General features: G+C 44.0%; 1 protein-coding gene across 1 annotated transcript; it reads right to left on the bottom strand.

The window, feature by feature from the left end:
- Positions 1 to 27972, bottom strand: KIAA0040 (KIAA0040 ortholog). Its single transcript, XM_054981981.1, has 2 exons — positions 27876 to 27972; positions 1 to 3245 (listed from the first exon to the last, which is right to left on the bottom strand). The coding sequence occupies exon 2, from the start codon at positions 3105 to 3107 to the stop codon at positions 2805 to 2807; it is 303 nt and encodes a 100-aa protein (XP_054837956.1). The 5' UTR covers positions 3108 to 3245; positions 27876 to 27972; the 3' UTR covers positions 1 to 2804.
- Between the last annotated feature and the right edge of the window lie 22 nt (positions 27973 to 27994).

The following is a 27994-nucleotide window of genomic DNA, read 5'->3' as shown; positions in this document are numbered from 1 at the left end:
TTTCATTAAAATAAAAATTTATTTTTTAAATAACATGTCCCCTCCCTTCCCCCTTTTTGCATAAACTGTGCAATTAAAAAAAGCAATCCTAGAATGCAGACTGGAAAGCAAAGTGCAAGACAAACAGTGGTGAAATGTAAAAGCCAGCCACACAGACCACTGCCGAAGCCTCCGCACACTTCAACATGTGGGCTGCTTAGCAACACAAGCAACTGCATTGTGAGGGATAGCTCGGTGGCTCCACAGTGGAATTTCTCCCAAGTTCGTGAATTATAAAATGGTACGTGCTTGGTTTTCGTGGCCCTTCCTACAAGCCCAGGGTGGTGCCGATTGCCAGCTTGGGGTCAGGTGGTGGTTTTCCACAGGCTGTTTTGGCTAGGGATCCTGGAGGTGTTTCACCATCTTCTGGGCATGGAGCAGGGGTCACTGGGGCAGTCGCGGGGTATCTGTGAATTTCCTGCATTGTGCAGGGGGTTGGACTAGATCACCCTAGAGGTCCCTTCCAACACAATGATTCTAGGATCACTATAACGGTCCATATTAATGAGTTCCTTAGCCCTGTCCTGTTCCTATTTATTTAGAGGGCAAGGCTCACTGGTTTCAGTGGGCCATACTTCCATGAAGGTGTGCAAATGGTTGCAGCCTCAATTGCATAACTTAGGGAACTGGAGGTGGGCCGAGACAGGCTTAAAGGCACGCTCTGGGCCTTGCCTGTTGAAGGCAATTGGTTCAAGGGAGGGAGGAAAGAAAGGTTGGTATTACGATTGAAATGGAAATGGGAGTCCACAGAGAGGAAAGGAAAACGAAGAGGGAGGAGTAAACAGCAAATTCGAGGGCCTTTCATGGTCTTAAGCAAGCAGACAAAGGAATCTTCTTCCTCTGACCACAGCAATATCACAGGCACCAGCTAACAGGTGCACCCATGAACCACACCACAGTAATTACTGCAACAACTGTCATGGTGGAGAAAAACAAGATTTTTCTAGCAACTAAATATTGTGGTTTAAGGATAGCAAACAGCTGCTAGAAGCAGGTGCGTTAGCTGGAGGAATAGCCGTTTGAGTGCTTAATGGGATAACCAACTATCCCCCCTGTAAATACTATTATAGGTACACGGCAGCTGAAGCAACCATCTTTTATGTCCCATCGATTCCAATGGGAAAGACTGAACCATGCACCATCCCACACAGAGCAGTGGGGCTGAAGCATGTTTAACTATGCCCTGTGACTGGAAAGGCCTTAAGGTATAAAGGGAGGGAGTAACAAAAAGGATTGTATTGGTAAGGGACCATTTAATTTATATGGGGTAACAAATTATTCATGGAGGTTTACCTTCTGGTAGCCACAGAGTGGGGTGGCGGGAGGGGGGAGACAACCACCAAGCCCACCTTCTAACCAGCAATCTTCCTGCTCAATTCCTCCCTCCTTCTGGTAAGATTTCATCATACATTGCCCATAGATCTGTGGCAGCCTCAAGGTCTAGAGTGTTTTTAAAAACGAAAGCTGGATTCTCACTTCGGTGAATTCTGTGCTGCAATAGCAGAATACAGAAAGCCCTGATTACAGAGATCTGCTGAAAAGATCTTGTCATAGGTTTGTGCAGGGGTCATTTCGTAGGAAAAGAGCTGGAGGAAGTCATTAGCACATGCCACACCTCTTGCCATCACCGGAAGTGTGTCATTAATATAACTGATTTGCATATGCCACACCCTCTGACACCACCTATTCTGTTTTGGACCCAATCCTGGCCGTTCAGGGCCGAAATTGGGCCCAAAATGGCAAAAAGGGGCTGAAAATGGCTGAAAAGGAGCCCAAAATGGTCAGGATCGGGCCACTGATGAGTGGAAGAGTGATCCACCACCCATCAGAGGCCCAATCCAGGCCGTTTTGGCCCGAATCCAGGCTGAAACGGGCCCAAAATGGCTGAGAGTCAGGTGGTGGCGTCACATGTCAGGTGGTGGCGTCACATGTCAGGCGTGGCCACCTGACATGTGACCTCTTTGGGGAACTGCTGGAACTGTGTTCCTATGTGTTCCCTCTCGAAATGAGCCCTGGGTTTGTGACATCCCATTGTTAGGGTGGGGAGGGCAGTAAAGAGGCCCTTGTTATTAACATAAGAACAGGTGGGTGGCACTGAATCCAGCCAAGATTCTTGCTTTAGCAGTGGCCAGATGCAAGCATCCAAGAAGCCCACAAGGAGGGCAAGAGCTCCTATTTCTTGCAGCTGCGGGTCAAAAGTATCCTACCGCTGAACCTGGGAGTTTCCATTTATCTACTGTGGTTGTCGCTATTAAAAGACCTATTCCTCCACGAATGTCCCCTGGTTATCTGTGTGAGATCTGATTTTGCATATGGATGTGCAGGCGACACATACTAATGTACGTTTGCACAGCAGCAATTTTGTTTGCCAGCACGCATAAAGATGTCAGTGCAAGACTTGTTTGCTGGAAGAAATGGTCTCCTTCCCATATAGGTCTTTAAGCACAAGAGCACAGGTGCCCATTCATAATGGCAAAATGTGCCGTATGTACAAAGTCATGTTGGATTAACACTGGATGCAGTCATGGGTGGTAATTCATGCCACATGAGTAAATTAGAAATGTGCTTAGCTAGAGACCCTCCAGTACATTTCAGTGGCAGTTTTTGTATAGTTCCTTCATTCCAAAGGCCTTTAAAACAACAACCAACAACCTGTCAGTCATCCTTAAAGGGGAGAGAGCCAGCACGACATCTTCTCGTGTTTACAGTGCATCATCCCAGTCTTATGAATCAAGGGGTACAGCTCTTGCGAACCTCCCTTCTCACTAGACCAGCAGGGACGGCCTCTTTTCCTGCAGAAGCAGTTTGGGCTGGGCTGAGATCCACAGATCCTCTTCTTTCTTCTTCCTTCGTTTCTTGCCGTAGGAAGAACCACCACTGATGCTGCTGCTGTCCTTTCGCTGCCGTCCACAACAGCAACAATGGCAGCAGATGAAGAGAATGACGAGGAGGACAAGGAGGGGCAGTCCCATCAGTACCGCCAGGCAGACCGTATTGTAGATGCCCTCCTGGTGTTTCGAGTGGATGAAAGTCCCAATTGAGTGGAAAAAGGAGCTGATCTGTTCCATGATGGCTCTCGCTGGGGAAGGAATGTGCTTGTGGGAGGGGGGATGCTAAGGCCCCTTCCCTTGTCCTCTGCCTGCACCGAAAGTAGGAGCCCTTTGTTGAGGTTTTCAGCCTTCCGAAAAAAATCTCCCAACCGGAACCTGCAAAGATAGAAAACGAAACATCAGCTAAGCCAGGCTACGAAAGGAAATCCTTTCAATGTATAAAGCAAAGCGTTCTGCTTGCAGGTGCTTTAGATTACCAGAGCCCAGTATGTCTAGCAAGATATGCAAAGGAAGACTCCACAGAGTTAAACTCACATCAGTACTTCTACTAAACATTTTATTAAATTCAGATTAGAAGCATGTGATGGGGGCATCTGCATCTGAATGGGAGATGAGGTAGTCTCCCCACTTGCCTGGCTCTTCCTGTTGTACCAGTGCTGCTTCTAGCGTGCCAGGCCGCTAGTCAGCTCCCCCAGGGGGATCTGAGATGTAAGGACAGGTGCACGGGAAGTGATATCATGGTGTCAGAGGTGATGATCTAGGCACTGCCAAAATTCTATGGTTAAACCACAGAGGGTTTTTTTTGGTAAATCCTAGAGTGCCCCCTCACATCATGATGTCACTTCTGGTTTTGGCCAGAAAGGCTGCTGCATGCCTGCACAAGACTGGCACTTCTACCCCATTTCCTACTATTGCCTGTCCCCCAGCCTTTAAGCACTGGCGGGCAATGCTAGGGATTGCCAGGTGGTCTCTCACCATAGTGGGAGACCTGGTTCCCCTAGATCCTATTGTGTAGCAGGACAGTTGGTACAACAAAGAAGCTTAGGGTCCCCACAGTAATCCTTGTTCAAATCTTACCTCGGTGATAAACTCACTAGGAAGCCTTAGACAAGTAACTTCTTAGCCTCAGATATCTCCCACACAGTAAGACCAAGGTATTAATATTGACCCACATTCCTGAGTTGTTGTATGGATTGTAACTAGATTATATGTGAAATATCTGGCTTATCCTAAAGCGCTATATAAAAGCTAAAAGTTATTGGTTGGAAACCTAGCTGGAAGACTATGGACCAGACACAGATGACTAGAGAGAACAGGAGTCTTATCATAATTGCACGGGACAGAATACACTTTACAGCTATGTGGCAGGCAGAAGCATTTCCCCACCCAAGCGCAGAAATGCAGTAACTGAGGGAAGGCTGTGCCAGCCACGCAGCCGTTAAAGGCTACAATCCACGAACTCTTCACCAGGAGTAAACCTCATTGAATAAAATGGAGTTTACTTGTGAGTAAGCTTACTTAAGATTGCTTCCTGTGGCCCTATTTGAGAAGTCTTGTGGCTGCCAAACCGCACATTTTGTCTGCCTGAAATTAAATGGCATCTTTAACACCAATTTTAATGCATACAGGGAAAAATGGGAAATGCAGATTCCTGAACTGGTACAATCACTAATTTCGCCCCTATGAGAAATTATCCGAGTTCTTTGACAGGAAAGTTGAAGTTTAAATGGAATGTCACAGTATGGGACAATTCACACTTTTATTTATTTTTTAGGGGTGGACGTAAATACTATAAGTGTATGCTTTAAAAGGGTAGAAGTGTGAGCATTGTGGAGGCATATTTATATCTGCAAAAACAGGTTGCATTCATTCACGCAGTCATTAAGAACTTACAATTAACTGTGGCTCCCTGTTGCATTTACTTGCCAAAACAAATCTAATGTTGCCAGTATATGACGGGCAAATAAGCCCCAAGTCATTAAATTTTCAAGGCGTACGTCCAAGACAATTTGAAGACGCATCTAAAAATGTAACATACACATGAAGCAAATGATACGCTCATCAAAGAACCAGGACTGGCTGCAACTCCTCTGTGGCACATATATTTAACATGACCCACAGCTTTGCTGTGGATTTGGCTCACTTTTCTGCTTCCACTCCTGAGATTTTGTTACAAGTTTTCTTGTCTTGGATCTATCTATAATATGATTGTGAAGCCTGAGCTGCTATTCCTTGTCTCAAAACTCAGATCATGCACTACTGACTCCTAACCTTACAATCACATCCAGCACATTTGTTAGTAAAGAGGGACTTCTCTTTTTACCCAGGGTTCATTTCGAGGGGCAACACACAGGAATGCAGTTCTGCCAGTTCCCCAAAGAGGTCACACGTCAGGTGGCCCCACCTGACTCTCAGCCATTTTGGGCACGTTTTGGCCTGGGTTGGGAATGAAACGGCCCAGATCAGGCCTCTGATGGGTGGTGGATCACTCTCCCGCTCATCAGTGGCCCGATCCTGACCATTTTGGGCTCCTTTTCAGCCATTTTCAGCCCCTTTTTGCCATTTTGGGCCCAATTTCAGCCCTGAATGGCCAGGATTGGATCCAAAACAGCCAGAATAGGCGATGTCAGGGGGTGTGGCATATGCAAATCAGTTTTACTAATGACACACTTCCAGTGAGGGCAAGAGGCATGGCATATGCTAATAAGTTATGCTAATGAGTTCCTCCAGCTCTTTTTCTACGAAATGACCCATTTTGATCTATCCAAGCATGCCCCCCATAATCTCTGCTGATCTGAGCAAGAGAAAGCCAGAATCCAGATTACCAAGGAGGCAGAAGTCTACGTAAATAAGTCACCAGAGTTTGGCAACAACATGCTAACTTCACAGGCAAGACCAGTTTGCTTTGGCCCCATGTAAGAGGTCCCATACTGTTACAGATAGCTTGCTTAAAGTCCAGGATGACCACCTGATGTGTTTGTCCATCAGATCCAAGGAAAGATGTTCTGCTAGCTTTTGAAATGTGACACCCATCAGAGTTTGGGAAGGTGACACCCCTGAACTTGTGGAGGGGGCAAAAAAAAAACATTATGGAGCCAGTTTCCAGTTTGAATTCAGAAGTAAAGTGTGATGTGAATTGGCTGAAGCTAAAGCATCCTTAGGTCACCATTCCTCTTTGGGGGGAGATGGTGCAGGATTAGCAGCCGTGCTGTCTGCTAAAGGAGTCTCCTTTGCCACCGCTATGCTTAGAGCCCCTATTTTGTAAATAAAGAAAATATTATGAAGACGCCAGTGCACTCTTCTCCTCCAAAGAAAACCAAACCCTGCTGGGCTGCATCTGGATTTCTGCATGCATGAAAAACTGGGAAGCGCATAATATTCTATTTAAAATGTTCCCTCCCCCACCTTTCTGGTTGCAGGACCTTTAAAGTGGCTTGCAATAATAAGAATTAATTTAAAATACATATTAAATATTCAGCAACTTAAATCAACTTAAACAACAACTTAGTGGTGAAACCCAGGGGAATAAAAGCAAAAGAAGCTAGTAAAATCAACAAAGCAACAACTCAATGTACCAGCCTATCACAAAAATCTGCCTTAATTTACATCCAACCAGAAGCCCCTCTCAAAAGAGAGATTCAGGAGAATTAAAACAGATGCACTGTCCCACATGTTCCCTGGTCTGAGCTGTTGACTAAGATAACTAAAGGCATTTCAGTACTAAAATCAAGTGAAACACTAATGCAACCACACTCTTTTTAATGGAGTGTAAGAAGGAGGCGTTCCAGTAAGGGATCAAGGCACAGGCCTTCTGCTGATGTTCAATTCACATTCATTCTGGGAAGCATGTATCTAATGGCCTGATCCTATGGACATATACTCAAAAGTAAGCCTCACTGAGTTTAATATAACTTGCTGAAAAGAAGCATGCCGAGCCTAAAGTGTCTACCTACAGTTCTGTGTTAGCTTTATATCAGCATAAATCACAGCTTTCCCCCAAAGAATCCTGTGAATTGTAGTTTGATCAATGTGATTAGAATTCTTTGCTAGAGATCCTAGTGCTTTTCCTCCCCACCCAAACTACAATTCCCAGGCTGCCATGGATAGAGGAAATGGATGTTAAACCAGTTTGAGTCTAGGTCTATACTACAAACAGGAATAGGAGAATCACTGGGAGATGCAAATCCCAAGAGTGGCCAGGCTGTCAAGTTTTCATTCCATATGAGATGTAGCATGGAGCCTGCGGTACATCAGATGAGAAGAGAAATCAGACAGGCTGGTATCTTGCCTGGCTCCTTCCTGTAAGGGAATTCTGGCAGTTCTTCCTTTGTCTCTGGAGGTGAAAAGATACCATCTTCTTTGCTCGATAATCTCATACTGTGTAATCCGCCTTGAGTCTCAGTGAGAAAGGCGGACTACAAAGGACATACATACATACATACATACATACATACATACATACATACATACATACATACATACATACATACATACATACAAATAATTCTCATACTGCATAAAGTGAGAAATAATTTAATTTAATTAAGGGATCCTGTACCCAAACGTATATATCCATGGAGACTGCTTGGTACTTCTCTGGATGGTTCTTTGGTCTGGTCTGCCCTCTATCTAATTCAGACTCAACAGGGAGCAGATAATTCTGCTGTATCAGTGCATAGGGCATTACTGAATTATCTAATCCGGTGTAGACAGACACCTGCAGAACATCATGCAGAGATGCAATGCAAGCTCCTCCTCACAAGTGGAGTTTGCATTGCATCTCTGCATGAATCATCGTTCCAAGACTGCCTCCTTCAAGTCTTGAGACGCAATGACAATTCTTGCAGGAACAAGTGTGATGGGTTCCTATGAAAATCAGTAACCCCTTTCACATACTGAAAGCTGCTCGAGCTTGGCTGCTCTCACTTTCCCAATACATTTGATAAAAGCTCTGGACAGTGAATCCAACACTGATCCAGTTGTCTGTCTTGCCCTTCCTGTATGCCTTAAGTAAACTTTTATGTTTAAAATACCACATGTACATTTATTCACGCAAACCAGCATTTATTCCCCTTGAAAAAATGTTTTAAAAAATGGAATGGGTGAAAGTGGATTAATGATGTCACTAGTCCTATGCGAATCAGAGCTGTGCCCCCTCAGCTGCTTCTGATAAGACACAGAACTGGTTCCTCGGAGCTTGTCCTGGGAGAGAAGACTATATGTTTATATAACCACAGAAATTGTACTTCCAGAGCATAAGTATTTATGTGGTGTTCACTCAGAGCCCTGGACCACACAAGGTCAAGCCATGCTTTGAGACATAGCTCTAGACAAACAGATGGCACAACAAGAAGGCAGATGGACAAACATCTTTGGTATTTGCACTTTGGGTGACCCATGCCTCAGGCTTATGCACATTCTCACTTGGCTTCCTGGTACATTGCGCAATTTTTGCAGTCCAAGCTTTCACAACTTTGCTTCTGGTTTGAATTCTTATAGGGGGATGGGGCTACAGCTTGGCTTTTAACTGTGGTCTTTCTGAGGCACTCGAAAGAGAATATTAGACAAGATGAATACATCATATGAATACATCCACATGAAACTGCCTTATACTGAATCAGACCATCAGTCCAGCAAGTTCGATATTATCTATTCAGACTGGCAGCAGCATTCCAGGATCTCAGGCTGAGGTCTTTCACAGCACCTACTGCCAGGTCCTGTTTAATTGGAGACGCTGGGGATCAAACCTGGGACCCTACCACTGAACCGTGGTCCCTCCCTGATCCAAAGAGACAACCATTCAGTTCCTAGCAAGAGCAGGACTGCAGCTATCAGCCATCTATCAATCATAGGTTTTGTTCTGCCCTTTCTTGCAGGAGTTCATGGCAGCCTGTCAGGTTCTTCCTGTTTCATCCTCAGAACAACCTTGTGAGATAGGCTAAGCTGAGTGTGTGAGACCGGCCCAAGGTCACCCAGTGATCTCACCCCTACTGCCTTCTCACAATGACAGATGTCATATACAAATTCAGAGTGGGCTCTAGAAAATGCAATGGATACATCTTACTTATTCCACTTCATTTATACACCACCTTTCTCTCCAACGGGGACCCAAAGGGGCTTACGTTGTTCTCCTCCATTTTACTGCGAGAGTGTGTGACTGGCCTAAGGTCACCCTGCGAGCTTCCTTGGTAGAGTGCGGATTTGAACCTGGGTCTCTCAGGTCCTAGTCTGGCACTCTAATCGCTATACCACAGTGACGCTCTCATCTGAGCACCACAAAGAGAGATGCATATTCGAAGAGGTGAGGCAAATTAGGATTCTTTTGCTATAGATGAGTGGATTGCCCGTTCTGCCTAGGTTCACTCTGGCACACATTCCTTTCCTCCTGCCTTTCAGTTTACTTGGAAAATTTCTTAAGTTAGTAATGGAAGCTTCACATGTTGGCCACATAATCATATCAACAATGCTAATCGGTGCACATGTGCCGGAAGAAATCAATAACAAAGAAGGGGAAAAAAAGACTGGATGGAAACTTGGAACAAACTGTGCGTGTGCAAAGTTCTAAACAATGGCTTGGATCCTAAGGTGCTGTTCCACTAGTGGGATGGCGCTTCCATTGATGAAGAAGGGGTGGAGAAGTTCTGCTGATTCTCCATTCTCCCTGCAAACCCCCTTTATCTCTCATGCTGCTCCTGAGGGTCCCTTGACCGCCTGGGAGCAGAACTTCAGCAGAAGCAGGGAGGCAGGGAAATCCTGCTCCAGGGCTGGTGCTTAGGATTGAACCGAATGTCCAGTTTGGTGTAGTTGTTAAGAGTGGTAGGATTCTAATCTGGAGAACCGGGTTTGAATCCCCACTCCTCCACTTGAAGCCAGCTGGGTGACCTTGGGTCAGTCACCGCTTCTCGGAGCTCTCTCAGCCCCACCCACCACACAGGGTGATTGTCATGAGGATAATAATAACACACTTTGTAAACCACTCTGACTGGGCATTACGTTGCCCTGAAGGGCAGTATATAAATCAAATGATGTTCTTCTTCTTCTTGTTATTCTTATTATAGAATGTTTTTAAGTGGAAGAGTGAGATAGATGCATTAAAGATTGCCACTCCAGAATTAAATTCAGGTGATTTGTAACTTCAAATCCAGGGAGAAACTGGGATTGGGAGAATTTAAAAAAATCCCTACAATTGACTAGAACAGTTACAAGCTTTTCTCCCGCACTCGAGTCAATTTCTTGACAGCCATCTTGCCCCTCCTCTTTGGGAATGGTGGAATCTTGCTAAGTGCTAACAAGGAGTGGCTTTTATGATGAGAGGATCCTCTATAAAGTTATTTTCTAAAATAAACTTGTTATGAAAAGACAAGTGCCTGTAGCAGCACTAGGCAAACCAGAAGGGGGCGATGATACAGTAAAATCACACTATCTCTTAAAAAAATATTTTGGAACTTCTGTTTTCCTTTCCTCCTAGCAGAAATCGGGGGAGCGCTTATGCTTGCAACTGATGAGCTGTTAACACAGTGTTCATTTTTAAACTTGCTGGGTCTAATATGAGTTCCTTGTTGGATCCTTTGAGGTAGAATCAACCTGCACATACCTGGCACATGTGCAAAAGTTTTCTCTTTTAACCAGGGGAGTATATCAAAGTGAGGACTACTTTAAATCACCCTCTATGGCGTGCTAAGTGCTTTATGTGGAGGGAACATTTAAAAATATCACATATACCCCACCACCATCTTGAGTGCTCTATACATGACATTCATGACATTGCATCTGTTGAAATCCATGTGCACAGGGAACAGTGGGCACAAGTGTACTAGCCTTGCCCTCACATGACTGGTGGCTTGTGAACAGGGAGTCTATGTGCACAGGAAATATATATGTGAGGCTCCCTTCTTGTAATCTGGAACATCAAACAAGCAGTGTTCCTGATTTGGGGGACAGAGCCTCACACGTACCCTTCTTGTATGCACAGGCTCCCTGCTCACAAGCAATCGGTTGCACAAAGGCAGGGCCAGACCCCAGGCTCAAAAGTGAGTGACCCAGCATAGCTGGGGGTCAAGCACTACATTCACGTCCATTGTGAATTGATTTCATTGTGCATAATGTCATGTGTAGAGTTCAGAATTCTAACCACATTCTGTGTGGTGAAGACCAGCTCAACATGCCTTTATGCAGTACACCAGTCAAAGAGGGATAATCCCACAGGAGGTGTGACTCAAAGAGAAGGAAAGGGAACAACTTGCCCCTCACCCTCACTGGCCCTCCTGAGATAAACAACCATTTCTTTCCATTCATGAAGAGAATCTTGATGCATTTTATTGCAGTCCCTAGAGAATGAGGCGTGTACACATACCATAGCCCACCTTAGCTCAGGAATCTATCAGTGTCAACATCTCTGATAGCCAATACACACACACACCACATTCCTGGATACGCTCCATTGCCAAGTGGCAGCATCTCTACCTTTTCATAGCAGTTCTTGTTTTAAATATGGCATAGGATACAAAATAAAAAATAAATCCCAGTTTCCAACAACACCCCTATCCTGTAACAGAAAAAGAAAGTTTAGTCCAACCACCTTAAAATGAAGATTGGAAAAGACACGAGATTCTCTAGATGCCTACATTTAATGAAACAATACAATACAATACAAAGCAGTCAAGCAGCAACTCTACACAGGAGTTTGTCAGAGGTCCCTTTCTCTGTTTAATCTCATTAACAAAGAATACCAGAGATGCTTCTCTGAATATCAGTGAGGTTCCATGGGTCCGGCACTCAAGGAAAGAAGACTATGGTTTAGTTGCTTCCCACTTTCCCCTGTGTTCTAGCCACAGTTCCCACAGAAGCCCCACAGCCAACAACAAAGAATTCTCTCTGGTCATTTCCTTTGCCACGGTGAAAGCAAGAAAATGTTTGGATACATGGCTTCCTCAGGGCAGAATTACACATTAAATGAAGACCTATGCAACGGAACTGACAGCCGTTTCCTGTAGGAAAACACTGCTTTAGGAAGGGATCCTTTCAGTTCTCCTGCTCACCACTTTTCCACTGATAATTCCCACCCCCAGGCTACTTTTCCCTACCGTGGTGGTTTCAAACAAGTTTAGCTTCACAAACACATTTCCAAAACATAATGTACTATTTGAAATTTTTCTCTCTCAGTCTGACGCAGATACTGAACGTGAATTGTTCTTTGAGAAAAACGCTTCAAACACCAGTGAACAGCAAGGTAAGGGCCCAAGTTCAAGTCCAAGGAATGTGAACACGGATAGGCAACATTTGGGGGCCAAGTGCCCAAAAACGCACCGTCTACCTGTCAAGATGTTGGTAGGCCAGCAAGCAAAACAGAAGGATGAGAGTTGTTCTTGGCCAGAGATACCCGGCACAAGCCAAACCCCAGCAGCACTGGCAGCTTCTCTGGACTTGGCTAATGGTTATGCAGGTCTGGGAGGCAACAATGGGCATAAGCCATGTCTGTTGCCTTCTCTTGCACCACTAGCTCAAGCAGCGCTGCCTGTGCATCGGTAGCATGGGCAAAGATGTGACCCAAGATTCCAAACCACTGTCAGCAAGCATTCCAGGTGTTTGCATCCTGATCTAGGGCATATATACAGACAACCAAGCTTATGCTACCAGCGGCTATTGGGTGTCTTAATTTCTTCATTTGCCAGCTCAAGAAGAGATCATCTCCTTGTGTTGCAACTGCAAACAGTTCAATGTTACTTGAGGTCATTGAGAATTGTGAGAATATCTGAAGGAGACAAAGGAACTCTCATCAATCCCCCCCCCAATTTATACAGCTGGGACTCTTCCTGGAGGCACAGAGAGCATGTGACTTGCCTAAGGTCCCTCAGGAAGTTTTAGGCTTAGCCAAGAACGGAACCTCATTCTCTCCTGTATGTTTTCTTCAGTGCCTGAAGCACAACGGTCCCCTTCTCCTCTGACCTAAATTGCCTCTTCAGCTTATTCAGAAGCGCCAAAAAATGTCAGCCCTTACTTCGTGTTCATAAAGCTTCACCCTCCTGTCCACAAAAAGACAAATTTGGGGACTGTTAAATGGAAGGAAGATTTTGAAAACTTCCCATGGGATTTTGCTTCTGACTTCTTTCTAGTTAATGTCTGACATGACAGTGTGTTTTGGGTAAAGCGGTACCCCAGTTCATTGAATTGCTGTAAATGCTACATCGCACTGGGTTCGAGACAGATGTGTTTTTTTGCTTCCGGTGGATGGATACAGATCGTGGTAAAGCCTCGTGTTTGGGTTGCATCTCCCCCCTCTCCTCAAAATTAGAAAATGCCCGATTTGTTCAATTCAGCCCTAATTCTTCCATAATGAACACACACATATACAGGTATATATCAATGCCATTCCTTACTCATCCTCCACTAGATTCCACATGATACATGGAATTTTCTAGAGAAAAAAATTGGAAGAGTCAGGCAGGAACAAAGTTTGATTCCCACAATTTAAAAAACTAAGATAGCAGAAACAGGAAACCAAAGGGTGTTGCATGTGCAATACCAAAATGCATATTTGAACCTCTCTTGGGTTTTGCATGTCACGCATGAAAGGTGTTAATGCGGTAGAAATTTCAGAATGCAAACCAAATGTATGCTGCAACCAATGGAGGTTTTATCATTTGCTTAAGAGCAGATATAAGCCTCCGGTATGAAAGTGCCAAAATCTCCCATACATGCCTGAATGCACTGAACAATAAATCTGCACACCTGCTCCAACCATAGGAACAAGGCAGCTGCCATTTACTGGGGGCAGGGCCAGAAGGAACTCCATTTGATACCATTATTGTCCCAGGTCCAAAAAGGTCCCAGAGCTGTGCTCTGGTCCAGCCTGCATTACTAGACAGCTCCTTCTGGGGTAGAACAGGGAACTTCCTCTGCTGAGCAAAGTGTCTGGTATGTCACAACTGCAGTTGCCTACCGCCAGGCTCAAAACCATCTACATAATTCCAGGATAACAAATGTTGGAAGGAGGCCAAAGAACAGCTGCACAGTTTAAAAACGACCTGTTTGATCTGTATTATCGCCACAGCCCTGGAAATAGATCTAGTTGGGGGAATCTCCCTTCTACTGTAATGAACTACGGAGTTACAGAAATCTACATCAGCAAAGTACAAATTTCATCAACTGACTTCCTACCACACTGCCTGCCAGACTTAACAGGCCCTTTGTTGTTGTAAGAGGGGGGGGGGAGTCAATTCCCCTGACACAAATCATGCCCAGCACAATCCTTTTCAAGATTTACAGCAGGGTGTGTTACAGGAAGAGGAGAAGGCTGGGCACTTGTCACAGAGGTTCCTGTTTAAAACAACACTTCTCCCCTGAAAAGATGGCCCTTTTCAGATTTTGATTTTGGCATTGCAATGGGGACATATACTATGTACAGTCCCCTCGATACACATAGTCACCTTTTTTTGTGAATGAGGCAATGCACACAATTTTTTATGCACATACAGCTTTGGTATGCATAGATGAATTCCCTGCAAAAGGCTGAAGTTCTGTTGCATCTACCTAAGTTGTACATGCATGAAAAATATGCATGTTGCTCCATTCGCACAAAATGGTGACTGCGTGTTTCAGGAAGATCACATTCAATTAGTTGGAACACCAAAACTAAAACTCTAAAAAGTTCTTATATCACACACAGATCCCTCCCATGCCTTATTCCAAGTGGTTCTACCAAATGCTGTGGGTAGGAATCAAGTTTTTATGGCACTGGTTCAATCCACTATGCACAAGATTTTTGTTTCAAGCCCCTGTCTACAAATTTTCCATTCAGTTACGAAACAGTGTGGAGAACTATTTAAGGGTTACATTATTAAATGTGAAAACTGATTATGTCTGAAGCTTGTGGAAACTCAGCTTGTGCAAAAAAAAAAAAGAATGCTTTTGTAAAACTGCATTGTCTATTATTCAGGATAATGAGATAAACTTAGCAGCTGGAGAAAGAGAATGTTTTCAGAGACCTCAGTAGAATTTAAAAGTGGAATCAGAGCTTGTGGTGGATACACCCCTTCTAGGTTTGCCTCCTGGTGAAGAGGGGTTTGTAGTATTCAAAAACCTGTGGAAGTGTTTGACCACTAAGGGAAAATATATGTTCACCAGGAGAAATTATGCTTCTCTCAAATCACACTCACTTCCCTTATCAGTCTCCATTTATATAGCTATCAACTTTTCCTGGAAATTATTGGGCCAATCACTCTCAGCCTAACCTACTAGGGTTGCCAGATGGGGTCCAGAATAATAACGGAACCTGGGGAGGGGGGGCAACACTAACCTCTTTTTTTAACACTTGTGTGCGCTCCCCTCCAGTGTGATGATGTCACTAATGGAAGTGATGCCATTGCACCAACCTCACTTCACAGCTACAGGAGGCTGTACCCAGCTTAGGGGGGCTGGGTAGCTGGGCAGGCTGGCCACTGCTGCTGGAGCCTTGCAGGAGGCAGGGCACCCTGGCTGGAAGGCCACTTCTCTGAGCTGGCAGTGGCACTGCGCCGCCACTGCAGGCTGGGCAGCTGGGTGACAGCACATGGGGGAGGGGTTGGGCCAGGTGTCCAGTATTTGGGGAACATTTTCCCTGGATAGTACCCCCCTAATACTGGACTATCTGGGTGAATACCAGACATGTGGCAACCTATACTTCACAGGGCAGCTGTGAGGAGAAAATGGAGGACAGAAGAATGTTCTAGCGGTTTTGGGTCTCTTTGGAAGAAAAAAGTGGCATATAAATATGTGTGCTGCTATCTTTTAGAAATTGTATTATATATTTATTGATGTTTTTATCTGGTTTTAAATTAATATGTTTATGTATTTTATATATGTTGTATTCCACTCTAAGCCCGTTTGTGGGGAGAGCGGATTATAAATATTAATAATAATAAATACTAGTCATGATCCTCTGCCTTTAATAACAACCTGGTACAAGGAAATTTCATAGGTGACACTTTTCTATCACTTACAGCCATGCCAGGCCTAGTTTCACAGACTAAATTTCTGTGTCTGACAGTTGCTAGTACAGCCAGTAAAAAAAATGGCAACCTCAGGAAAACTTGAACTGCTTAATACACTGTGAACCTTAACATTTTAAACATGGTGACAAATATTCTTAATTTCATAGTACCAAGGAGATTCATACACCTTGCCTTAAAAGTTTAACATGCTTGTATATTCTGATTAAAATGTTAACAGTTAGTAACAGAAAAGGGTTGTTTGGACACACACAACCCCGTAGATGGAAGGTGTTATTTATGTGGAGGAACGTTGCCAGTGGAATATGTGAGTTCAAGAAATGTTGACATTTTGGCAGCCAACTGTGGAGTTTTTTTTTTTTTACAGGTCTGCTATCCTGCTGGCAAATATGAATCACAAATAGACTCATTCCATTTAGGCAACAAAAAATTAACAAGACATACTGGTTTTTGCCTTCCTGAGAACACAATGTGAAGAACTCACGTCCCAGCTACCAGTCTGATCATCATTCCTGCTGTTTTGGGGTATCTTTGGGTTAAAAACAGCAGGAGATGGCAGAAGGCAAACTAGGGTGTATGTGAGGTAATTTGAGGGTAACGGTAATGAAAGTTTGTAGTTTTGATTGTACAAACGACTGTAGAATCAGAGTAGTTCAGTTTTGTTACATGCCAGCTTTCTGTCTCGTATGAGATTCTCCAGGTAGCTAAGAGCAGAAAAAATCATAGTACACAACAAAAATTTATAATACAATACAAATGTAAAACAACACAAATTGACCAGACAGATGTGAAACAATAAAGTGCAAGTGCCTCCAATCCTCAAAGGCCTTAAAAACATGTTTAACCAACTTTGGAAGGCCTGCTGTAAAGGACTGGCTTCAACTCTTTGGTAAGGGAATTCCTCAGGGCGGAGGGGGCAACTCAAAACTCTCAGGGTCCCCAACAGATCAGCCAGCCAACCCACAAGCCATCTATACAATAAAACCAGATTAATTTCAGATAATCTAGGTTCCTGCAGGGAAGTCTCATCAAACTCAGGATAAAGTCTTTCAGATAACCTAAACTTAAGCTATTTAGGACCATAAAAGGACGAAACCCTAAGGGCACCCACTCTTGGTACAACACAGGGAAAATAAAATGTTATCTACCAGGTTGAGAGTTATTAAAATGTTAAATTAACATGATTTCAAAATAGTAAAGGAAAAACTGGAGTTTATGGTGCTCAGAGGCTTAGTGAGGGCAGCAGGACAGGTTGGGTGGAACTGTTGCTGCTTCTAATTAGCCCTGCACCTCCTACCAAAACACATTCAACTACAGAAACTTCTGGGAGAGGAAGCTTTAAGCAACTCAGTTTTCTCAGTGTTCATTGCTAGGCAACCCCATTACAGTATTGCCACCCTTCTCGTTTTTGTTTATATCGACAAAGGCAGGGGGAGGGGCAGGACCCTTTCTAGGGCTGTTTTGGGTTTGAGGGAAGACTGATTAGGGCCAGGCCCAGCAGCAACCACCAGGTGACTTGCTACCACCCGACTTGTGTTACTTCCTCTGGTTCGGCTGCTTGCTACTGCTTTAACAGTAGCCACCCACAAAAGCCAGTGTGTTGTAGCAGTGTGGCGATCGTCAGATTGGATGTGGTAGATACAGGTTCGAATCACCACTCTGCTGTGAAAGCTCATAGGGTGTTAGGTCAGTGCTGTCTCTCAACCTAACCTACCTCACAGAGTCGTTCTTGTAAGGATAAAAATGGAAAAATTATGTAAGCTGTTTTGGGTTCCCATTGTGGAGAAAGGCAGGATATAAATGAAATAAATCATAAATACAGCTGAAGATGGAGAGCAGATAAAAGGTTGGTGGGTAGGTGGGAAGGAAAGAAGAAAACAGGGGAAGGTATATAGGAGGTGTCAGGACTCAGAAAAGAGGAAAAAGTGTGAGGAGGGAAAAATGAGATGCCCTATGCAAGTCCTTGTAGCCCCCCCCCCCCATTGCAGGATCAATTAGGATGAAAAGCAGCATTGGATAGCTGTCTTTTTTTAAATCAGGAAAACAACGGGTGGGGGACAAAAGAAGAATTAAAACTTCTCTCTCCCAGCTTCTTGGCTGTGATCTATATTTCTCTCCCAGTTACTTTTGGGGCTAAATTACACTCCAGATCCCACATCATGTGTAAAAACTCCTTTTGCTCCCTCAATCTTCTGTTTCTTCCATTTTGCTCTCTTCATGTTTTGCTTTTTTTGTGCATATCTCAGTCCTTTGCAAAACTTTGAGAAAGAAGTACCTTTCCTCACCAGGGCAGGAAGACATTTGGAGTGGAAGCGTGCCTAGGGAGCGTTCCCACCTACTCAGAAACTGCTTGCTAATGCCGCATCCCTGGTCCCAAAAGTGAGATTTGCTAATGCCGCCTCATCTCCCTCCTTCATTCAAGGGAAGAACGGGGGCTCTGATGGAGGGGGGGGGAATGTGATCTTTAGCTGTTCCACTCCGCAATTATTTTCGAATTTTTAGAGAGGTTTTCTGACGTTTGGTTGTTGTGGGTTTTCCGGGCTGTATTGCCGTGGTCTTGGCAATACAGCCCGGAAAACCCACAACAACCATCGTTCTCTGGCCGTGAAAGCCTTCGACAATACAATTTTCTGACGTTTATTTGTACCAGCCAGTTCACTGAGCATTATACACAGACATGTACAATTCCTGTCCCAACCAGCTTTTTAATAAAAGTATGATTTTTTTTACTGTAATGATGAGCCATCTGGAGAAGAAATGCATCTACCATTCTACAGAAGACAACTCCTTCAAGGTAAAAAACTTGACACTATTGAAGGTATTTAGGTATGATTAAATTCACAGTACAGTCCTAAAAAGGTACATTCTTCTGAGCCCATTGACTTCAATGAACTTGCACTGTTACGTTACTAGCTAGAGTGATGGGAGTTTGCATTTTCCATTTATAGGTACCCAAATATTGTAAACCATTGCTTTTCTGTGGTATAACCAATCTATTACAATGGCATATACGGAAGATATAACATATCTCAAAGCAACGATCTCAGGGAAGAATGCTACATACTAGAAATGAGATACTGTTAAAGGCAGTCCATTTACCTCAGGGACCACTCATGGCACTCTCAGGCAATGAGAACTACAAGAGCCATCTTGAATTCATTTTGGTCTCTGGCCTGTTTCACACTTGTGTATTCATCAGATGAACACTGCAACACCATGTGACAACAGAGCAACCACAAGTCAAATGTCAGAGACAGAATTCGCATATCTGCATCGCATCAGGCACAAAACATAAAACAAAGCCTATTTCTGCATGTCAGATGCTGGAAACGCACAGCAGAAAGAGACCATCACTTTTATGCCCCTCTTAAGAATTTCTCAGAGACTCTCGACAGAAACAGGATGCTAGACTATGGTAAGATCCAGCAAGGCAATCCTCGTGTTCTTTTCTATGGAATCACAGACTTAGGTCCTCCCAAAAATTACAGCTAATGGAGGGACTTGCAGCAGTGGGGCTCTATTTCCCTGCTTCCTCCTCCTTCAGCATCCCAAATGCTGTTCCTGGGGGACAGGGAACCCCACAGAACAGCACAAGGGGGGAGTAAGAGGTTTGCAGAGGCAGTGAAGCCTCCCTCCTCAACTCCATGTACATACAGCAACCAACTAACCAAGTAATGTCCATACATACCTAGTGAACTTGGGGTGGGTGGGTGCAGCACATACCTTGGCGGCTAGACTCTGGCATATGAAAAGGCAAAAGCTGCAACCAGAGTGGATAAAAATCAATTTTTTTAAAAAAAAAAATTTAAAATTGGATATTTTAAATTTAAATAGGATTTTAAAAATTTAAAACGGATTTTTAAAATAAAATGTTTTTTTTGAGAAAAAATCTATCTAAAGATAGTTTTCTATTACATTATAGTGCAAAGGTTATTATCATCATGAAATAAGGATTAATTTTTAATTATGTAGCGTGAGGGTGTATATTCATGCAATGTTTAAATTTGTTTGGTAAACAAATTCCATTAAGCCATTCACAATGTCATGCTCTTCCAGAGGTTTCTGTAAGATTATTGGGCAATTTTTCTGTCCAGAAGATATTATCACAGATGCTTAGTTTTACACTTTTCAAAACTGTGAATTTGTGTCTGCAGAGACCACATCTCTTCTTCACAGCAAAAAAGTTATAAAATAAACATACACAGTTGCGAAAAAGACCTTAATCCCATTGTTCCTTTGCAAATCTTTGTACACAGAACCAACCCGTCATTTCTTAAGTGCTAAATTTCATAAAATTCAATGAATAGAAGATTGTTGGGAGTAGAATAGATCTGTACAAGAAGCTAAGTGTGAGGAGTCTTTATGTAGAAAAGAATGTCTTTTATGTAGAAAACCATTATTTAAATCTTGTCTTACTCACTAGTGATTTAAATCGTGATTTAAATCATGATTTAAATTGATTCGATTTAAATCAAATCCACCCTGGCTGCAACTCTTCTTGCCAGAGGCAATGACAGAAATGCCACATGTACACTTTCTCCACGTCCTTGTAGCTACCTGCCAAAAACCAACTGTGACAGTGGAAGTCATGAAGCTTCACATTAGTTATGTGAAGAGAATTTCCATCCCTTTTCATTCTTTCCTTTATTATTTATTAGACTGCATGTTCAGCAGCTCACAGTTCAAATTCCTAACAATATAAAATCCAAATAATGCCAGCAGGGTTTTGTTTTTTTTTGCTATTGAAGCAATTTAGAGAGATCTACCAAACTGAAGAAGAAGCAGAGTTTTGCTTGTGAAGAGAATTTCTTCCCTATGCTGACCAGGTGGCAGTCTTCCATACCCAAAACTGGAGTCCCTGATTTAAGCCTGCAGGCACTTTCAGAATTTTGAAAACATGTCTTGGGTACCACCTCAAAATGGCTGCCTTAGGGGTAAAAGTCTAATGACAAAATGGCTTCCAGAACTGTTGAGGCCAATCGAACTTGTATGAAAGTCAGTGTGATGTAGTGGTTAGAGTGTCAACTAGAAACCTAGAGCAGAACCACAAGTGACAAAAGGCACAGAATGGACACTTGTCAGCTTCCCTCAAGTTTTGATGGGAAATGTAGGCAGCTTGGCGGAATGTTGGACAAGTGACAGTTGAAAAGTCCATTGGACAGCAGTCAGAGAGCGAAGCTGCGAGACCAGGATGCCTACATTTCCCATCAAAACTTGAGGGAAGCTGACAAATGTCCAATCTGTGCCTTTTGTCACTTGTGGTTCTGCTCCTAGGTTCAGTTCCCCATTCTGACTTGGAAGCTTGCTGTGTGACCATGAGCTCCTCACACAGTCTCAGATAACCTAACTTACATGAATGTTGTGAGGATAAAATGGAGGAGATCAGAAGAATATAAGCCACTTTGGGTCCCCATTGCAGAGGAATGTGGGTATACAGGAAGCGAATAAAACACAAAATATCAGGAGATTCCAAGCTAAATGTTTTCCTATGATGAGACAGCTCTGAATGGGTGCTCCTTTTAAATACAGTGATGCCTTCTGTTTCACTAAGATGGAGGAAAGCCAGGATAAGCTCTGTGCTTTTGGGAGATGTTTGACCACCAGGAAACACACTGCTATGTACGATGGCACCATACTGGGGATCACAGGGTTAATGCATTAGTGATGTGAAACAGCTGATTAGAGAATGGTGCCTTCACCCAAACCTGAAGAACCAAAGGCTCCTTAACACCTCTCACTCACACCATTTCCTTGTGTCCAGCTTGCACACTTGCATGAAGAGCTAATGAAAAAGACCCAGCTCCCACTGTGGGAGAGGGAGAGCGTATGAGAGTTCTTTGCCTGACACTTAGCTTAGGAGGAAGCAGATGAGATGCATCATAATGTGTGTGTGTGTTTCTAGATCTTTGGGATATGGTGCGAGGTGAAAGGTAGGAAGAAGATGAGGCCCTGAGTGTTTCTTGCTCTTATCTGTATACATTTCAGTGCTGCCTTCATCCATTCCTCTCCCTTTTTTTGACAAAATCCCCATCCCTGAATCACAAAACCCTCATGAAGTTTCCAAAATCAAATTGATGTACATACATATTCAACCTGCAGGATAAGAGTTTCCCTTTCTCCTTCACAGAATGTCCATAGCTCATCCTCCTCCAAGCTATACTTACAGTGCAATCCTTTGGTGAGTTACTCCAGTCTAAGCCCATTCGAGTCAATGGGCTTAGACTGGAGCAACTCTCTATAGGATTGCACTGTTAAGTAGGAACTCATTTTCAAGGCAAATCTGCCATACAAACTCTTCCAACAACTCACAGTTTCCTTCTATAACGACTGAAGGAAGCAATCAGACCCTAAGGAGAGAGTCTTGCGTGTATCATTTCTGCAATCACTGGTCTCTTTACAGGTTGGATGTGGAGTTTAGCGGAGGACAAAGGATTTAATATGTTCATTTAACAGGTATGATTAAAGCGGGCTGCCAGGGAAGTCCCAAATGGTCTGTCTTTTTTGTCCAAGGCAAGATTTGCATCTCAGCTAGCTGAACATACTTGATGGATTTTGATACCTTACTTATTACATGCTGAAAGTTTACAGAGATTGCAGCTGCACTGCTCCCATCCTGCCGGGCCCTGTTGAGCCCCACTGGGACGCCTACGCTTGCGGCTGGCAGGTGCAGCTTCCCCCACAGTGAAAGAAGAAAATACAATACTCTGACATACACAGATCTTAAAGACATAGCAGTCCTGAGCTGAATGAATCTGGCCACACAAACCCGGTCTATTCTCGCTGGCTTGTATCTTTTCATTTCACTCAGCAAAGTCCAAAGCCAGCCTAAGAAGACTTCATCCAGCAAGGTTTATAAGATTATACATGGGATGGAGAAACCGTATAGAGAGAACTTCTTCCTCCCTCTCCCAAAATTCTGGAACTCAGGGGCATCCAATGAAGTTGATGGGCAATAGATTTAGGACATCTTGACTTGATGAGTGACTAAATTGTGGAATTCACTGCCAGTGGAGATAATCATTGTCATTAGCATAGATGGCTTTAAAAGAGGGCTAGACCGATTTATGGAGGATAAGTCCATCGGTAACTACTACGATAACTAAAGAGAACCTCCATATTCAGAAGCAGTAAAACTCTAAATATGACTGCTAGGAGGCAACGTTAATGGAAGGCCTCGACCTCTATGTCTTGCTTGTTGGTTCTCTAGGACAACTGGTTGTATGAAACAGGATGCTGGACTAGATGAGCCAATGGTATAATTTATCAGGGCTCTTATTATGTTCTGAAGCAGCTTTTCCACCTAAGAAGTTGGAGGAAGAAGGCTCTGTAGGGGAGAGGAAGGCTTCAAACTTTGCTGAGCAGGATGGTAGCGTACAGGCCCATCTATTCTGAACCCAGCAGCAGGAATCCTGAAGTATCCTGTGAAAACACAGGAGGAGCAAGGAAGTACCGGGAAATCAGCTAAGAGATGAAAGCAGAAGGCCAGAACTCCTGTGAGGTCAAGGACAGGTATAAGATACGGTTTGGTCGTACCTTTTTAAGGGCAGATGTAAGGCATGAGTAGGTTGCACTTTCTTTTTTTAACTGGATATCGACACAGCAAGCTCCAGCTCTATTTCAGTGCCTTGAAAAGCAGTCGAACACAAAAATATAGCAGGTGGACAAAGGTCTGGGGAAATCTTCAGCTGCTGAGTATTCACCAGCAGCATGGGCATATAAAGGAAGGCTTGGGGAGTGAGACACAAAGAGAAACACTCATGTTAACAGCCAGAATCCAAACAACCATCATCTTTGAAAGAAAGTTTGGACTTCTTTTCCTTTTAAAAAAAGAACTTTTGGCAGCCTCTGCTCTGAATCCTCAGGGCAGACTTCATTTTTCAGCTCAGCCCTTTGTTCTGGCCTACGTTGCAGCCTCCCTGGGGAAAGGGACAAGCTTCATAAACAAAATCATGAATCTTGAACAAGAGCGTGGCTGTTCAGAGCATTAGACTATTTGTTCCTCTCTTCTGTCTGAGGAAGGCTACGCCTTGGAATACAACCTGGGGCTTGTCAAAACTGTTCCAAAAGGTGCAACAAAAAGTGGCAACTTAATTTTAACAGAGACCTTGTTTTCCATAGCACAATGACCAAATGGCCAGCAACCATGTTCCCATTCACCAGCCTGCAGGACTCTTAGCCTCTTCGTCCCACTAAGGACAACAACAAAGGACTTCAGCAGAACTCCTGCCTTAATAGACACCATTCCCCCTTGTATCTTAGGGCCAATGTAAATATGAGGCTGGCACCTTAGGCAAAGAGTTTCAAACATGTTTTGCATGGGCTCAGCGTCTCACTTAAAATGCAAAGCAGCCATGTGTGCTTATTTTGGACACTGGAGAGCTATAGCCCTGCTGGATATTGTGCTGCTGTGCTGTCCAAGAATGTGTGGCTGCCTTGCAATGGTAGTAGCACAATTTCAATGAGATGCTGAACTTGTGCAAAGTTGAACTTGCAGATGCTCTTTGCCTCCTGGCCTGCTAAATATGCTTGTGCGTGGCAGAGACCATTTGCATAATAAGGAGAAGGCCCTTCCAAAGGGAGAAGTGGGGTCAGCCAGTTGCCTGAGCTTAGCATGGCAAAAAGCGACATATGAGTATTTTGTAGGAAATGTCCATGGGATCAGGAGCTAAATAGAAAGCTTTCAAAAGCTTGATGGCCAAACTGCACGATACATAAGTTGCTTTGCCACAAAACAGCTACTTGAAGGAGCATACCCACATGTTACAGGGACCAATTTGGATTAAGATCAAATGCAGCCATTCCCTCCGTGCTGTTTTCTTGGCATTATTTGGCCCATTGTAGGGCCGCACTGAATACTGCATGTGAAAAGATAAAAGAAAGGTGGTGCGGAGAGCGAGGTCCGGATAAACCATATCAAATCATAGCAAACCAAACAAATCATACCAAAAATGGTGTGTACACCCACAAAGAATCTAGAAGCATCCCCAGGAATCCAGAAGCATCTCCTCCCATCAGTGGACATGCACCCGTGCAAAGGGGCACAAAGGGCCCTGTTGAGGCCGTTTTAGTTTGAGAAAATGAGGTGGGAGAGTGGAGGCTGCAGCCACTCCCCCCCCCCAAAGCACTGATCCAACCCATGTATCATGTAGTTTGGCTGGCAACCCCAGGCTTCCAGTTGACCTATCCCTGCCCCCAGGCAATCTGCATGTCTTAATTCATTTCCTTCCACCACTGAGGTTACATCAAAGCAAAAGTGGTTATTAATAGACACCAGTTATGAATCTGACAGTTGTGAATAGAGCCAGAATAATGACCACTCTCTAGATTTGTGCTCACAATTCCTTACAATCCTTACTCACAATTCCTCACAGTTCCTGGTTCGTTTTGGGCACACAGCAGCACACACAGTACACGTCTGCCATGTAACACCAACAACAGCATTTCTTCCCCTGTGAAAAATTTGACTGTGACCTCTGGGCATCTAGATCAGGGTTCTCCAATGTGGCGCACATCAATACTTCCATGGCACCCACCAAGCTTGTCAGAAAGTAGCTGGAGCCATTGAAAGGCTGAGCTTATTATTATTATGTGATGTTATCATGGTCCACCAGATGTTTGGGCTGGAATTTTTTGGTCTTTCACCAACTCGGATTTTAACCAAGAATCTAGGAATCAGTGGGTTTCACCTTAGTATGTGGCATGTTCCAGGTAGTACAGCTGTTGGCAACAGTCCAGTTGTTATCTTGTCTATGCCAGTATTGCCTAAATGTTTAATTCGTTTTTAGCATTTTCTGGCTGACATTTACAGAGAAGGAATAATTAAAATTAAGGGTACAAAAGACAAAATAAGAAACGTTGAAAAACCACATGGAGGCATGGCCAAGTAAATCACTGCATGGTCAATACACGAAGAATACTGAAGGTTAAGTTGACAAGAGTAACAACTGGAAATGGCTACTGCAAAGGATATTGAAAAAAAGAGACAGAAAAACTTATATTAGCCGCATAAAAACAGGCATTAAGAATGAACTGTATGAAAGTGAAAATGGAAAAGACCACAAATGACAGCAAGTGTAGATTATGTAACAAAGCGGATGAAACAGTTGACCATCTCATCGGCAAGTGCAGCAAGATTGTACAAATAATAAAATAGCTGTAATGCTGCACTGGAAATTCGGAAATATTGGTGGGAACATAAGCCTGAGAAAGGCAGTGAAAATGAGAAAGTTAAGATCTTGGGGGACTTCAAAATCCAAAGAGATAAGAAGTTAGAACATAATACTCCAGTATTACTGTGGTTGAAAATAAGGTCAAACTGATCAATGTGGCATTCCCAGGTGGCTCTCAAACTGAAGAAAAAGAATGAATTATGATGATGATGTCCTCTTTGACATGAAAATTTTTTCCCACTGGACGATAAAGAGGACTGGTAAGCACACGGACCTTTCTTAGGCAGTGTGTGGCTCCATTCCCCTTTCCGGATTCTTCGCAGGAGGTGTGAGGAGGGTGGTATTCCATTTGGCTTCGCCTCCTGTGGCAGCCATTTTGGTGGTGGTGCTCACCACCCAGCTCAAAATTCCAAAGGTGCCCACAGGCTTAAAAAAGGTTGGAGATGCCTAATCTAGAGCATAGACAGGTAATCTACTTGACTTCCTTGCATTAAAGCAAAATAAAACATAATCCCTTCCTTTTAAACCTGTAACTACCTTCTTATGACAAAGAGGTGAAGAACAGGTTGGCTTGGCCCCTTTTCTTTCAATGTCACAAGTCAAGGTGAAAGAGGAATTAGAAATGAGGTTAGTGACTTTCAGACTAAAACCACTCTGTCTAAATTCAAAAAGGTTGAAATGGGATTGTAAATCAACCTTCCTACCCAGCCACCAATTGATTTAGAAGCCCAACAAAAGCACATTCGAACAGCCTTTCTGATTTTCACACTGGAAGGGCTGAAATGCAGCATGCGTGCATTCGGCCCAGATCTCTGACTCTACTTGGAAGCTTGAAAAGGATTTCCCCATATTCAAGGGGAAACAAGCCTTAAACAAACTGTTGCAGGTATTCTTCCCTTAAAGCAACACACAAGCAAAACACCATGTCATAGCAAGAAAATCCCAGTTTCCTTTTTTCAAGCCCAGTCTTGACTCTTAGCATCCTTCAAGCCTGCCAGATGAATAGATACTGCATTGTCTCCGGCCTCCAGGAAGAGAGATAAGAACTTTTGTTATGATTTCAGAGACTGGCACTGCCTGGCTGGGCAGCACTGGCCATATCACTTCATAACTGGTGCCTGTCTGCTCTCCCTCCTGCCCTCTCGGAATATAACAGAGATGGCTCGCTCTTCCTGCCTTCTCTTCCTGGTGTTAACCACCAGATCCTGTCACTATCAGCAGGAGTGAAACTTTGCCCAGATCTTAACAGCATGTGAGAAGAGTCCCAATGGACCTAAACATCCAGCTCCTGTTTTGAACAGCAGTCAACCATAGGGTTCTGCGAAGTCCAAAAGACAACAGCTGTCCCCATTTCTGAGGTAGACTGCCTCGGAGCGTGGAGGTTCCATGTGGCTAACAGACCCATCCTCCTCCATTTAATTTGTCTACCCCTTCCAGCAGCCATCACTATCTTGTGGCGGCGAGTTCCGCCGGTGAATCACGCGCTGTTTGAAATGACTTCCTTCTGCCCACCGCAGTCGCTGTCGGGCCAGATCGAGGAAGAGAGAACCTCCCAACCAACAGCAGCCAGAACGGAGCCCCAAACAAAGCGGCGCCAGGCGTTATAACAGAGGTTTCGACCGACCTATAGCGCACAACAAGGCAAAGCATTCAAATCCTACAAGGCGCGTTTACTCTCAGAGGGCAAATCCGCCTCCAAGTCAACCTGCCAACTCGGGGGCTTTCCAGGCCAGCTCCAAAAGCGAAAGCGGCCCGCAGAAAGATCCGCGCTCCGCTTGAGCCGATCCAAGTTCCCGGGAACGGAAATCAGCAGAGCGCGGAAGGAACGCGGCGGCAGCGCCGAAACTTACCACCGCCTCCTGCTGCTTAGCGCGCTCCGGGCTGCGCTTTCATCGTCCCGAGAAGTTTCCAAACTCCGGGCGGCTTCCTCCTTCCCGCCGCTGCGAGCGAACCGGTTTGCCTTTCCACG

This window comes from Eublepharis macularius, chromosome 5 (genome assembly GCF_028583425.1).
Source record: "Eublepharis macularius isolate TG4126 chromosome 5, MPM_Emac_v1.0, whole genome shotgun sequence".
Lineage (NCBI taxonomy): Eukaryota > Metazoa > Chordata > Lepidosauria > Squamata > Eublepharidae > Eublepharis > Eublepharis macularius.
The sequence above is the reverse complement of the archived record's forward strand: the minus strand, read 5'-3'. Positions and strand labels throughout refer to the sequence as shown.